This window comes from Canis aureus, chromosome 4, assembly GCF_053574225.1.
Source record: "Canis aureus isolate CA01 chromosome 4, VMU_Caureus_v.1.0, whole genome shotgun sequence".
NCBI lineage: Eukaryota > Metazoa > Chordata > Mammalia > Carnivora > Canidae > Canis > Canis aureus.
Window position 1 is genome coordinate 5,384,149 of NC_135614.1, and position 14,923 is coordinate 5,399,071.

General features: G+C 45.3%; 1 protein-coding gene across 1 annotated transcript in view; it reads left to right on the forward strand.

Moving 5' to 3' along the window:
- NID1 (nidogen 1) overlaps positions 1 to 14,923 on the forward strand; it is an 83,919-nt gene that overhangs the window by 43,820 nt on the left and 25,176 nt on the right. The window contains exons 8-12 of the mRNA XM_077894417.1: positions 141 to 386; positions 937 to 1,080; positions 6,913 to 7,038; positions 12,193 to 12,342; positions 13,348 to 13,470. Coding sequence (XP_077750543.1) covers positions 141 to 386; positions 937 to 1,080; positions 6,913 to 7,038; positions 12,193 to 12,342; positions 13,348 to 13,470 — 789 coding nt within the window. The remainder of the gene's footprint in view (positions 1 to 140; positions 387 to 936; positions 1,081 to 6,912; positions 7,039 to 12,192; positions 12,343 to 13,347; positions 13,471 to 14,923) is intronic.

A 14,923-nucleotide genomic window follows, 5' to 3' on the forward strand; every position in this document is an offset into this window, starting at 1 on the left:
GGTCTTATGTAACCCATTCCATCCAGTCTCTCATCTGGACAGGGAATACCGCCGATGGTTTTAAAGCCCTCGACTAAGACTTTTTTTTGCCTCATTTGTCTCCCTACCTTGTCTGCTTTCTCTCTGCCACCGCACCCCAGTGATCACATCCTCCTCCACGCGGGAGTACACCGTGACAGAGCCTGAGCAAGGTGGTGCTGCGTCTTCCAACATCTACACCTACCAGTGGCGCCAGACCATCACCTTCCAGGAGTGTGCCCACGACACCTCCCGGCCGGTCCTGCCCAGCACCCAGCAGCTCTCTGTGGACAGCGTGTTTGTGCTATACAACCAGGAGGAGAGGATCCTGCGCTATGCACTAAGCAACTCCATTGGTCCTGTGAGAGGTAGGAATGGCAGTTCTTCGAGCCCCGGGGGCTCTGTATATCTGGGGTCTGGCAGTAAGGTCTTTCTCTTTTTTAGTTGTTTTGGTGTTCCCTTCATACCCAGGGCACTTCCCCAGCTGACCAAGTTTGTCCTTGCCTAGCTCCATAAAGCAGGAGCAGGGCAGGTGTCTTTCTCCCTCCTTGGACAACTGGAGCTTTAGGTGTTGGGGGTGGTACGTTCTTTCTTAAAAGGCCAGGCAGCAAACACTCTAGGCTTTGCCAGCTATACAGTGTCTGTCACAAGATCTCAGTTCTGCCACCATAGCGCAAAAGTAGCCACAGACTATATGCAGGTGATTGGATGTGGCTGGTTTCAGGTAAGACTTTATTTACAAAAATAGGCATGGATCTGGAGGGATAGTTCACCTATCCTGCCCCATGGTGACGCAGGGGCAGGCTAGTGTCTTGTTCCAGGAACCCTTGGCCATTCTGTGGGTCATTAGCTGGGCCTTCCTTCCTCTGCCGGCATTTCTGAATTACTCACTTGCCTCAATATCTCTCTCCTTTGCAGATGGCTCCCCTGATGCCCTTCAGAATCCTTGCTACATCGGCACTCATGGGTGTGACACCAACGCGGCCTGTCGTCCTGGCCCCGGGGTTCAGTTCACCTGCGAGTGTTCCATTGGATTCCGAGGGGACGGAAGGACCTGCTCTGGTATGGCCATCCATTCTGACTTGTGGGGGCTGGGAAATAGGCCAGGAGAAGGCATCCAGAGTTCACAAACCAGAGGACCAGGTGAAGCGAGGGAGCAGGGGTGGATGTGCCCAGCCCCACACCTGGGGTCCCCATGTAATGTCAGGGGTAGTGTCCCTTTCTTCCACCTGATCCAATGCAGAGACTCCCAGCAGGAGAATTCACAAGGCTATGCTCTACTTCACCTTAAGAACACACAGATCTATTTTTTTTTTTTTAAGATTTTATTTATTTGAGAGAGAGAGAGTGGGCAAGAGAGAGCATGAGCTGGGGGAGAGGCAGAGGGAAAGGGAGAAACAGCCTCCCCCCTGAACAGGGAGCCCCATGTGGGGCTCGATCCCGGAACTCGGGCATCATGACCTGAGCCAAAGGCAGACGCTTCACCAGTGTCTGACTGAACCACCCAGGCACCCTAAAAACACACAACGTTAAAGGGAAGCTAAAGTCAGTGCTGTGTATCACACTAATAATAAAGAACTAACTGTAATGAGCCCAGGCTTTCTTGGTGTAGATACTCCACAAACACAGTCTCATTTCTTCCAGCAACTCTGTTGAGATTGATGCTTTCATTTTTGCCTTTTAAAAAATTATGTTTAGGAGTGTTTGGATGGCCTCAGTGGTTGAGCATCTGCCTTTGGCTCAGGTCCTGGGATTGAGTACTGTATCGGGCTCTCTGTAGGGAGCCTGCTTTTCCCTCTGCCTATGTTTCTGCCTCTCTGTGTATCTCTCATAAATAAATAAATAAAATCTTTAAAATTTTTTTTAAAATAAAAATTATGTTTAATTGTGCTAAAATACACGTAAAATTTGTGGTTTTACCCCATTTTTGAGCATATGGTTCAATGGTATTAAGTACATTCACATAGTGGTGCCATCACCACCATCCATCTCCAGAGCTCTTCTCAACTTGCCAAACTGAAACTCTGTCCCCAATAAACAATAGTTTCCTATTCTCTTGTGTGGCCCCCATCAGCCCCTGGCCACTGCCATTTTACTTTCTGTGTATTAATTTGACTACTCTATGTACTTCATAGAGTGGTATTACACAGTCCCTGTTCTTCTGTGACTGGCTTATTTCACTGAGCGTAACATCCTCAAGGCTCATCCGAGCGTGTTGTAGCCTGGGTCAGAACTTTTCCTTCTTAGGCGGGAATAACATTCCATGGTGTGCATGCACTACCATTTTTTTTTCCTTCATTTGCCTGTCTGTGGATGCCTGGGTGGCTTCAATTTTTTGGCTGTTGTGAATAATGCTGCTATGAGTATCGGTGTACAAATACCTGTTTGAGACCCTGCTTTCAGATCTTTGAGGATATATACTCAGAAGTGGAATTGCTGGATCATAGGGTACTTCTATGCTTGATTTTTTTTGAGGAATCTCCATATTTTTTGCCACAACAGCTGTACCATTTTACATTCCTACCAACAGCACACAAGGGCTGCACTTTCCCCACATTCTTGCCAATTTGTGTTCCTGTGGTTTATATTTATTTTGGTAGTGGCCATTCCACTGGCTGGCAGGTCCATTCCTACTTCTATAGCTGAGAATCAGTGAGACTCATCAACATGAGCCAGTGACACTGAAACACTGGAACTTAACTGACTCAAACATGCATATGCTGCTTCTCAGTGAACTTCTTTAATTATAATTTCATTTTTAACACTTACACGTAGACAGCTTGTATGTTTGTGACTGAATTTCAGGCCACTACCAAGGATTAGTTAGTTGATTCCTAACTCAGTGAAGAGTCCATATAGCAGGGGCAACTAGTGTAAGAATGTCAAGTGCTTCAAGGTGAGCCACTTAAATCTGCAGCAGAGGGCTCACTAGCAAATGTAGGAAGTGCTAGAAATAAGTTCCCTCAGTGAAAGAGTGGCATGCACATGGATGTTTGGCTAGAAAGATGAGCAACCCCTTGAATGGAATATAAGAATCTGGTGAGCCTGGCAGCCTTGACATTGGGGGACAATGACCTAGGTCTGGAATCCAACCCTCTGATTAGTGGCAGATTTCATGTGCTGATTTAACATAAAGTTTGGCGGATCCTACTGTCAGTATATTGCTTTATTTGACTCAGGGTGAAATTCTATGGGAGGTGCTCAGTGGGCCATCTGAAATAATAGGGAGCAGGGACTTGGGCTTACAGGAAAAGACTGTCAAACTGTTTAGCCAGACTGCTGATGACTTTACACAGGTGGTAGAATTCAATCTGAGGCTCGTCTTCCTGGTAACATACAACTGGGAAGGGGACATTGTTCCTACTTGCCTCTAATGATCAGAGTTTTCCAGAATTTCCCAAAATAGCCCAACAATCTTGAATGGCTGAATTGGTTCAGGCCAGTTTGAAGCAGCATGGTAGTGTGTGTGTGTGTGTGTGTGCATGTGTAGACACACATGCGACTGCGCAGGTGCACATGCCCACATGGGCACACAAGTGTGTTCTTGTGAGCAGAACCCTCCTGAGGCCGTGAAGATGGTGATGGACACCATGCAGGGATGGGGCTCCCTAATTTCTCTGCTAGAGGCATATGCCTCCTTAGTCTTTATGTGGCTCTTCATCAACTTCATAAGCCAACTCAATGTTAGGAAAGCATGGAGATACTACAACCCACTGCTGCTGTACCATGACCTCTGGCTAATTCTTCCACTCTTGTACTTTAGCATCTCATAGTAGGAATGCCTGCCTCACTTCACAAGGCACAACCAGCCATACCTCACATTATCTGTTGCTATCATAGAAAACCCTCTGATGTGCCCGCTCTGGAAGACAGGTGGTCATGTGCAGACTTGCTTTTGTTTTCTGGTTAGTCCTCATTCTGGCAGATTAGCACCATGGAATGTGAGTATATTCCCAGTTAGGCTACCTTTTGTTCTGGGTCACTAGAACATGCCTCAAAGTGTTAATGCATTGAGACATTAGGCTGTTAATAGGAAATTGCATTAAGCAAATCATGTCGTGTATTATTTTGACCTGGAAAGTGCCTTTGAGGAGAATGAGAATGAGCCTTTGTAATTCAGTTTGTGTAACACTGACGTGATGATAGATGACACCCTCAGCAAGCCCAGTGTTGGTTAGACACTGCATGGCGACCCTCCAAGGTGGTTTGGAGAAGGTTTCCAGAAAAATCATAGAGTTCTGCTGCCTAGCAGAATGGCTTCCATATATTTCTCAATTGGGAGTCTGTAGAGATAGTTTTGGATAATCTCTGTTCGAGTAATTTTGAGTGCACACAAGGCACTTAACAAATCAGTCATGAGACTCTTCTCCTCAAAGAGCTTAGCCTTGAGAAAAGAGACAAATTTATATTTGTTGAAAATCTAAAAGTAGCCACTCTGAAAAAAAATAAAGAAGAAAGCAGTAATTACAAGAATAATCCAGGACTTTCCTGTTGGGTTAGAGGATGATCTATGTGCAAGGAAATCTCTTTCCAGAGAAGAGAACAATAAACTTGAAGCAGATTTTGTGAAATTTTATGAGGGGGGGCTATCGCCAATTCACTCTTTCCAGTAAAGGAAGGATTAAAGTCCTAGCCTCAGTTTACAGAAGGGAGGATTTAAATTAGGTATTAGGGAGAATTTCTACACGTAAGGACTGTGGGCTATTAGCAGGGAAACTGCTAGAGTCTTGCTCCACCCTGCTTGGAGATACATATATATACGTATACATACATGTATATATATCTACACCTTCATGTGCTGGGGGCCATCCCTCCCTTATTCCAGGGCCCCCGAATCCTATTGGCCAGCAGTAGATAGGGTGTGAGGGATTGATCACTGAAGTAGCTTCTTTGAACCACACAGATTCCCTGACCACAAACATCCAGGCAGAGAATGGACCTTGGAAGACTTCCCCGGGTGATTTTTCTCTTTCCTTTGATTGAAAACTGTTGCTCTGCACTCTTGGGCTTTGGCAGTTGAATCTAAGCTCTGGAGCCCTGCATTCTGTGTGGGGAGTGTCTTCTGAGAGTTATGGCACAGTGAGACCTTGATAGCTGGAATGTTTTTTTTTTTCTCCTTTGTTGCTGGGGCAACAGCTGGTGGATGGGGCTATGGGGTTCACACTTGCTGAATATCCCCATACCCCCACTCCAGCTCCAGCTCATAGAAGAGGCTGCTTGGGGAGGGGCTTTGTTCTGCAACCTTCCAGGTTGTCTGGAGCAGTCCTCTTGGGTGAGATCTTGTATCTTAATTAATTCACAGGCACAGGCACTGCAGCATATCTTGAAAAAGCTGAATATCATTTGGTTTGGGCTTTGGCATGAGTATAGATCAAGCCATGGGGCCAATGTGGCAAAAATGCTTATCTCACACAGTGTGGTCCGCTAGGCCAGTAGGGGGTTTGTCTCACCAGTGAAGAGGTGGGCTGGGCTGGCTGACCATCAGAGGTGGATGCGTGAGGCTTTGTCTTCCAAGTGTGAAAGATTCACATGAAGGCATTGGAGGAGGGTGAGAAGAGGAGAGGATTTGATTTCAGCCATCATAAAATGACGTCCCCGTGCCTCAGGGTTCCAGAAATGCCAGAGGTAGTTACCTCTGTACTGTATGCACTCTGAGAATTAGGTTGGCATGTGAAAGACCTGGTGTGATTGTGTTTATTTTAGTCCATCTGTGGACAGGTAATCAGAGTAATGACAAGTTAGCTCAGTTTCTTGTCTGGGCCAATCGGGCTTGCTGTGGTGTTAGCTACTAGATTGGATCTTTATATCTAGGGGCCATCTGAGGGCCATGTCCCTAGAATCAGCTAAATCTGTCCCCATGACTGGTTGTATAGGATGAATGCCTAAAAATTATAATAATAGCCATGTCTCCAGAGCATACCAGGTGCTCCTCTGCTTACATCCAATCTCTGTAATCCTTAGAACACCTCAAGATCAGTAGTATTGTGCTTAATTTACAAATTGAGAAACTCTGCAAACGAGGCTGAGTAATTAGTAACTTGCCCAAGACCACACGCAGGCTGGTAACTAAAGGAGGCAGGATTTGAGCCTAGCTATCTCCCACTCCACAGCATATGTTTTCTTTGGTCTCGTATTATCCCATGTGATGGCTTTGGTGTTGTCCTATGAGAGGGCATCACCCTCCTAGTTCATTTACAACCTTATGAGTTAATGGTCTTTCTTTTAGCGCGTTATGCTCTAGGTAGCATTCAAAATTCATGACTTGGCTTTAAATTGTTCAACTTGGCTTTGTAACTATAATGGGAGAAAGGAAATATCTTGGGGTAGCATATTTAATTATGCTCTGTAGTTTTAGGAGCCATATTCACAGTGGACACTTGTCTACACATCTTCTTAATGTGTATTTGGCACTCTGATGTTAGTGTACCCCCGGCTTGGCACCTAGCTTAGGAGAGGCAGGGGAAGTGTACATTTCTGTAGGAGGAAGGCCTTGAGGTCACCCCCCAAAGTTATGCATAGAAAAAAAAAATCTTATTTGGGTACCTGGGTGGCCCAGTCAGTTAAGCATCTGACTCTTGGTTTCAGCTCAGGTGATGGCCTCAGGGTCGTGAGATGGAGCTGTACGCCTGCTCCGAGCTGAGTGCAGAGTCTGCTTGAGATTCTTTCTCCCTTTGCCCCTCCCACCCCCTACATTATAAATAAATAAATAAATAAATAAATAAATAAATAAATAAATAAATAGAAAAATCTGATTAACGTTACTTGTAGAATATAGAAAGGTTTTTTTTTTAGAATGGATCCATTTGCAGGCCAAAACGCTTTCTATTTTATATATTTAGTGATATTTGAAGAAGTTTTTTTTTTAAGTCTACATTTTAAAAAAATTCGTTACAGATATTGATGAATGTTCAGAACAGCCCTCGGTTTGTGGCAGCCATGCGATCTGCAACAATCATCCCGGAACCTTCCGTTGCGAGTGTGTGGAGGGCTATCAGTTTTCAGAAGAGGGAACATGTGTGGGTAAGTTCTGTGGGTAACTTTTCAGAAACACTTCTTGCAGTGTGTATGTTAGCACCTGTGTGAATGTGTTGCCCCAGGTAATCATCCTGGGTGAGACGGCAGGTGCCAGCATCTGTTGTTTGGGAAGTGGTTTCCAAAGATGAATTCCCTCCACCCACCTGGAGAATCACCTGTCTAACTGACAAGCAACATTATTGTCTGAACTAGCCGTTGTGTCACCTCACGTCTTGTAAGCTTTGGCATTACATCCCTTCTTATAAAATGCCTTTTAATTCTTTTCATTGTATTTTTAAAAGCTATTAAGACAATTAGACTTGTTTCTCCTTCTAATTAGTGGTCTCGAGATTCACGTGCAGGAAGCATCTAATAGATGCTTGGGTCATTACTGCCTTACATGGAATTTGTCCTGATTTACCTCTAAAATTTCACTCAGGGCCATTCTGTGTGGATTTCGATGTTATAAGCCACATGTGGTAGCATAACTTTCTTAGCCTTGTCAGAGTAAATGAGTCGAAGCTATTTGTTGGGCTAATAATGCTTTAGGCTGGTGGTGGTGATAGGCCAACCACAAAGAGCCAGATTGTTTTGATTTTTCCACTTTTTTCCTACTGCCACCACTTTGACCTGTTGGTTCCAAGAATTTTAAGTTCAAAGCTTCTTGGAGATCTCTGGGTCTGGAGGGCAGCATGCTGAATGGGCCATCTGAACTCCACATTTCTAACTAATTTAGAACAGAGTCTTCTTTTGTGGCATCAGTGAGGCACCTCCTTGCCTCTTCCTTACTGTTCACTAAAGCCTAGTGTGCTTTCTGTTGGCTCTGTCTTGAAGCTCAGATGAGGCTGCCGAGGTCCCAGGGCGAGGTGATGTCTTGAGGGCGGAAGGGAACAGGCAGTTCTCATAGTTTGAATAGGACCCAAACATCTGTGGATTTAGAGAAACCAGTCCCCTTTGTACAGAGTGCAGATGTCAGCTCTGCTAAGGTTTCTTCTTTTTCTTTTTCAATAGAGAACAACCATTTCTGGGTATTTGGTGTGACTTCCTTCCCTGCTTTTTGAAATAAAGGAGATTCGAACGTTTATTTTTCATGACAGCAACCATTTATTTAATTAATTTTTACAAAGATTTTATTTATTTGTTCACAGCACCATTTATATTACATTTGGAGTCAGACTCAAGGGGTGGAGGGTGCAGTCCTGGGGTAGATGGCTGTGAGGCATGACGTCCTGGGTTTCTGTGTCCAACCACTTCCAACGTGCACACTCCCTGTAGGGCAGGTGGGGTGCAAATATCTACTCCGAGGCATTGGATTTTGAGGCAGACACTTCACGTGTCTGGACATCAGTTCCTTGGACTGGATCATGAGTTCATAGTGTCCCCTGGAGCCTTTCGTGATGCCTCAGGAGCTGCCAGTGAGGATCCATGGAAGCCTGAGCAGATTTGTCTTCTGCCCCGACCTCCAGCCTTTCATTTCTCTATACATCAAAAAAAAAATTTTTTTAAAGATTTCATCCATTTATTCATGAGAGACACAGAGAGGCAGAGACATAGGCAGAGGGAGAAGCATAGCTCCCCTGTGGGGAGCCCGATGAAGGACTTGATCCCAGAACTCTGGGATCATGACCTGAGCCAAAAGCAGACACTCAACCACTGAGCCACCCAGGCATTCCATACATCAAATTCTGAATTTCTGAATGACATTTAGTTTGAACAGTGGATCCAACTGCTTAGAAACAAATGTGAAGATCATTGTGTGTCCCCGGGGCTTGGCATCGTGAGGTTTCCTGATTATCCCCCTGCCTGTATGCCCCACACAATTCCATCCTGCTTGGCTCTTCACCCCTATTATTCAGCTCCTATGAGACTCTCTGTGTGAAGAGGTGGCTCACGGGATAAAGCCAAGTCTGCTTAAATGTATTCAACCAAATCACTCTGGCTTGTCACTGAATAATCAAACAGGCAGCTTCACCTCTGCTGAAATTCCTCATTAAAACTGTATCCAGTGTTGGAAGCCTGAGTTGGAAAGATTTTCTCCAGGTCACAGCAGGAAAGGGAGAGAAGAGAATTTGGACAGTTCAGGAGACAGCCCCTGTACCTTGCCAGCTGTGAAGGGCTGGGGCTCATGCAGTGGATGTGGGCTGGCCAGAAGCGATTATCTTTTCCTGAGGATCAGTATCCCTCCTGGGAGGAGTTGCCTCATGGAACTCCACTTTCGGTATTTCTTGTAAACCCATGACCTTTCTCTTTTCCACTGCATGCCAACTTTTACAGTTAACTAGAATGTGCAAAGAATATTCACACAAAGGAAACAGCCTATAAATCACCTTTATGTGAAGACATAGATACACCCTCTGAGTGGCCACAGCCCTAGGATATGTGGCTTTGTGTGTAGAAAGTGGGAAAATTTGAGGTTCCATTGAATGCTCACGTGGGTGTCTTTGCACAGTGCACAACACTGTGAACCTGCCCATCCTTCAGGGCAGGAAGAGGGCCTTAGGTTTAGCCTTGCTTCACCCAATGTTCTCCCTTCCTTGCCTGTGATATTGTTAGGCACCCAGGTGCCCCTCTAGTTAATTTTTAATACTCATTTGAGCCTAGTTTTCTCACCTTTCCAAACGCTCCCCCTGCCCCTTACCATGTAGCTTCCTGTTAGTTGAACAGGAGGGATCAGAGTTGTAGAGAAATTGCCAATTCTCTGAGGTTGGGAGCCTTTGAGGAAAGCACAGCCAGGCATCCTGGGGGCCCTTCTGGTGGCTTAGGTTGTTGGGGCAGCTGCTTCTCTGCTGCAGGGATGGGCCAGCCACTGTCCTCCTTGATGGTCCTGACCCCTCTCTGAATGAACATCATCAGCAAGACCGTCTAAAAACTCCGTTTGAGTGAGAACTAAGGACCACTGCCATGGCTGTGGATTGTGTGCTGGCTGTGGAGAACTGTAGAAGACACTTTTCCTTTTTTTTTTTTTTTTAAGATTTTATTTATTCATGAGAGACACAGAGAGAGACAGAAACATAGGCAGAAGGAGGAGAAGCAGGCTCCTGATGCGGGAAGCCTGATGCGGGACTAATCCCGGACCCTGGGATCATGACCTGAGCTGAAGGTAGACGCTCAACCGCTTAGCCAACCAGGCGTCCCAACGCTTTTCCCTTTTAACTGATGCGAAACCTCTCTTTAAAAATGCATCATTTATTTTAAAAATAGAAAAGTAGGGATGCCTGGGTGGCTCAGTGGTTGAGCATCTGACTTTGGCTCAGGTCATGGTCCCAGGGTCCTGGGATCGAGTCCCACATCGGGCTCCCCAAAGCCTGCTTCTCTCTCTGCCTATGTCTCTGCCTCTCTTTGTGTTTCTCTCATGGGTAAGTAAATAAAATCTAAAATAAAATAAAATAAAATAAAAATTTAAAAGGTGGAACTAAACCGTTTGGGATTATAAAGCTGACTTTTAAAAACTTCTTTAAGAAGCAAACTGCTTTGGTGTGGAAAAGTGGTCTTATGTAAAGAAAAATGTATTTTAAAAATTCAGTTATAAATTGCTTTTTTCTAGAAGTGATTCGAGGATTTTAGAAACACAGGTGTGACGATGACTGCTGGGAGGGAACGCTGAAGCCTATGCCCGCTTACCTTGTATTGATGCACTCCTCTGCTAATAAGAGTGGAGCAAACTGATCCATGAGCAAACATCACTTATAAAATGACCACTTACAAGCTATCAGTGAGATAGATATGTGTTGGAAGAGATAGAGAAAAAAAAGCAGAGTGAAACTCGTTTCTTGGTTGTTTTGTCTGCATGTACTTCCCTACACTTGGGGGATCCTAGAAAGCAGAATGTGTTCTTGGACTTGTTAGGTATCATCTGGGTGACTGTTTTCCAGACAGGAATTTGGATCACTTGTAGTAATTTAAAATCCAGTGACCCTATGGCCCATGAGAGGTGATTTGCTGGTATCTGTTCCAGGGAGTCAGTTAATAGTCCTGAGTTCGGGAGTCTAAGCTACCAAGTGCACAGGCTGGATGTCCAGCCTTCAGTGCTTTCCTCTTATTTCCCATAGACCTTTGAAGAGTATCCTCTCCCTGACATGTCCCCTGACAGTGCTTAGAGCTCTCTGTCTCTCAAGGACAAGAAAGACTGGAATCAATCTTGAGCAGACTCAGTGAAGAGGACAAAGAAGAGAGGCCATCCTTCTCTGGGATAATCCAGACACTGAGGGACTCATTGGAGGGAAGAAGAGGTTTTGTCCTGATGTTTTGAGGGAGAGGATTCTGTCCTGGGTCTTAGAGCTTTAAAACCAGAAGCTAAGTAGTGCCTTGGGAAGCCCAGAGAACCTGTACCAGCCTTTGAAAATACCCCTTGAGGCCTCAGCCCTTGACTTCCATCTTGGTATTATTGGCCATCCCCTAGGTCACTCACCTACTTCCTGAGCCCTCATTCTCTGAGTTCTATCATTAAGACGTTGTAGGGAATGGTAATTCCATCTATTGAGCCTCCCTATGCTTGGCATGCAGGAAGTAATTCCCACAGAGGAAGAATGTGAGGCTCTGAGAAATTATATAACAAAATCCAAAGTCACGTGGCAGACACATGTGTACCTAGTAGATACCCAAGGGTGCCTACCCCCAAAACCCACAGTCTTTCCACAACACCTGGAAAAATTTATTTCTCCTTCCTTCATGGGAAATGGGTGACTTTGACTTCAGCATTTGTGGTCCATGGTCTACCTGCCTGGTGGGCCAAGGGTACAAACACCATGTGGAAGTCTCAGATCCTTAGCTCCAAACGCTCCAGCAGAGTCACCACAGGAAGTGTGTACTTACACTTGTAGATGGCCCATCTCCACATCTAGGTGAAAGGAAAATTGGGTTTGGGAGAGCTGGTATGGAGAATGGCCTGAGATAGAGCCCCAGGGGTTGGGCACCAGGTGGAACGACCAGCCATGGTGTCCATCTGTGCAGACTATTCAGAGGCAGATGGGAGAAAACAGGAAATCCAGGGATATCAACACAGTGGGAAGCAGAGGAGAAAGCCTGGCAAGACGTCTGGAGGTCCGAGATCTAGGTGCATTCTCAGTGGACTAAACCAGTGATGCAGAGGGAACTTAGAAAGGCACTGGGACCACTTGGCGGCCTCTCTTCAAACACTGTGTGTCAACCTTTTGTTTGAAGCTACTGTGGACCAACGCCCCATCAACTATTGCGAAACTGGCCTCCATGACTGTGACATACCCCAGCGGGCCCAGTGTATCTACATGGGAGGGTCTTCCTACACTTGTTCGTGTTTACCAGGCTTCTCTGGGGATGGCCGAGCCTGCCAAGGTGCGTGGTTGCTCTGATTTTTCGCCCTGTGTAACCTGAAAAAAATCCCATTTGCCTATTCCTACTCACCCAGAAATTAAGAGAATTATTCTTTCAACTCTGTTGGGTAAATGGGCTGCGTTTTGTCTCTCTGTCATAGTGTGAACCCTCCATTTTCCTTCAGGGCTGTTTCTCCTGGGGAAGACACTTAGCCCTCCTCCTCTACTATTTTGTTCTATGTGAGTAGCTCACTTAGGCAACAATGAGACCCTTGCTGTCTGCTAGGAACTGAGGAGTTTTCTTCCACGAAAAGGCAAACAATCCTTGTATACATGGGGCATGAGGTCCAGCTTTTTGTTTACTAAAGTACATATCATCATCCACCTGGCCGCCTCTCACATTCTGCTTCAAAATAAGCCAAGTCCCCTTCTTGAATAAATGACTACAGAGTCAGAGAATAACTGATGATGCAGAATTCTTTTAGACCTGAGGTCAGGCCATTGTTGGCTGACAAGATGTTCTTAAAGATGATGTAGATCACTGTAAAAAATACCCTGACCCCTTGATATGCAAAATTACTTAACATTACAGAATATGGCAAAGGCCAAGCTTTTCTAAAATGATAATTTCTGAGCTACTTTTCGTTGAACATGTGAGTTTTCTTGTCTTATCTCTGAGGTTTTTCTGTCAGGGGTGAATAATGCCTCCAAACTCTTGGACATTTTTGTAGCTCTCCTTTGTGATAAGCAGGCTCCTTTAATAATGCAAAACAGTCTTCTCTTTTTTTCCTTTGGCTTGCTTGATTTTCCATAAAAACATTATCATTCAAATGAAACATATTTAAAAATACGCTAGATAGAAATTGGGGAGTTGGCGTTTTGATGAGTAATGTTTAGTAAATTTTAAAATCACTGTTCCTGGAGCAGAAAGAGTCCCCCAGAGTTGAGCAAGTGGTTTAAATGATTGTGTAAACTATGAATTCCAGAAGATATTTCATTGTCCCTGGGCTTCATGGCTGTTTTACAGACGTGGATGAATGCCAGCCAAGTCGATGTCACCCCGATGCCTTCTGCTACAACACTCCAGGCTCCTTCACATGCCAGTGCAAACCTGGTTATCACGGAGACGGCTTCCATTGTGTGCCTGGAGGTAAGGTGTCAGAGACATTTGGAGCTGGTAGGCCATTGCCATATTCCTGAGTATTGAGTACATGGCCTCGGGAGAGGAGATGAGGTGGGGAAATTGGAGTCTCCATGGAGAGTCTTAAGAGTTGTTACGGTGGGAGATCAGAGCACAGCTGCAGTGTACAATCATGCAGGTTGTGCACTGCTCAACTCCAGGGGGTGCCACACAGCCCATAACTGTCCTGGCAACCTAGAGTTTGGTTATCCTTGGAACTGGAGCAAGCAGTTCAGGGTAAGAACTGTTCTACAGTAGTCAGAGTTCTCCAGAGAAAGAGAGCTAATAGGATGAGTGTGTGCATGCATCTGTGTGTGTGTCTGTGTTTGTTTATAAAGAGATATATTATAAGGACTTGGTTTTTGCAATTATAAAGACTTGGAAGTAGCAAGATCTGCAGTTAGCAAACTAGACACCCAAACTAGAGAGCCAATGTTTCCATCTGAGTCCAAAAGTACAGAAAAGCTGGTGTCCCAGGTCAGAGGTCATTGGGAAGGAGGGATTCTCTCTTACTCAGGGAAGGGCCAACCTCTTCATTCTATTCTAGCCTTCCACTGATTGGTTAAGGCCAATCTCCTTCACCCAGTCTATGAAGTTGAAGGTTAATCTCATCCAAAACATCCTCACAGAAACACCTGAATGTTTGGCCAAATATCTGGCATATACTCACCCTGTGGCCCAGTCAAAATCGCGCATAAGATTAACCCCTCCCAGTCTCTCAGAGTCATGGGGAATAGAGCTTGGGGCAAAGGTGAGGAGCAGGGATGAAGGGTCACCCCTGGGGGGAGATGCAGGCTGAGGACTCTATAGAATTGTCCATATTACCTGTCATACCTGGACTGTGCAGTTTCTGAAGTTACCTGCTGACCCAACGCTTGTGTGGCATCTCATTAGACTATAAGGATAGTGACAGTCCTAGGTCCATATCTGGGATCAATCCAGGAACTTAGGAGGCACTCAGCAAATGCTGTTGAATGAAAAAGTGTAATTGGCTGCCATTTGTGTAGAACCTACTATGTGCTAGGTGCTTCCCCTGTACTATTTCATGTAATGTTCATAAACATCTTTGCACATTTAAGACGAGCAAGAGACAAGCGTGCAAATGGATGGGGGGAGAGGGGCAGAGGGACGAGCGTGCAAATGGATAGGGGTGGGGAGGGGCAGAGGGAGAGGGAGAGAGAGAATCACAAGCAGACTCTTGTTCTGCACCCGGTGCAGAACCTAATGCAGGGCTCAATCTCATGACCCCGAGATCGTGACCTGAGCCAAAATCAAGAATCAGACACTTAACCAACCAAGCCACTTAGGCACCCCCATAAATGTCTTTTAAAAATGAATGCTATTAGAATCTCCATTGATAGAGGATGCTGATGCTTAGAAAAATAAAGGTAGAATGAAGGTCTCACCAATAGTAAGTGCTAGC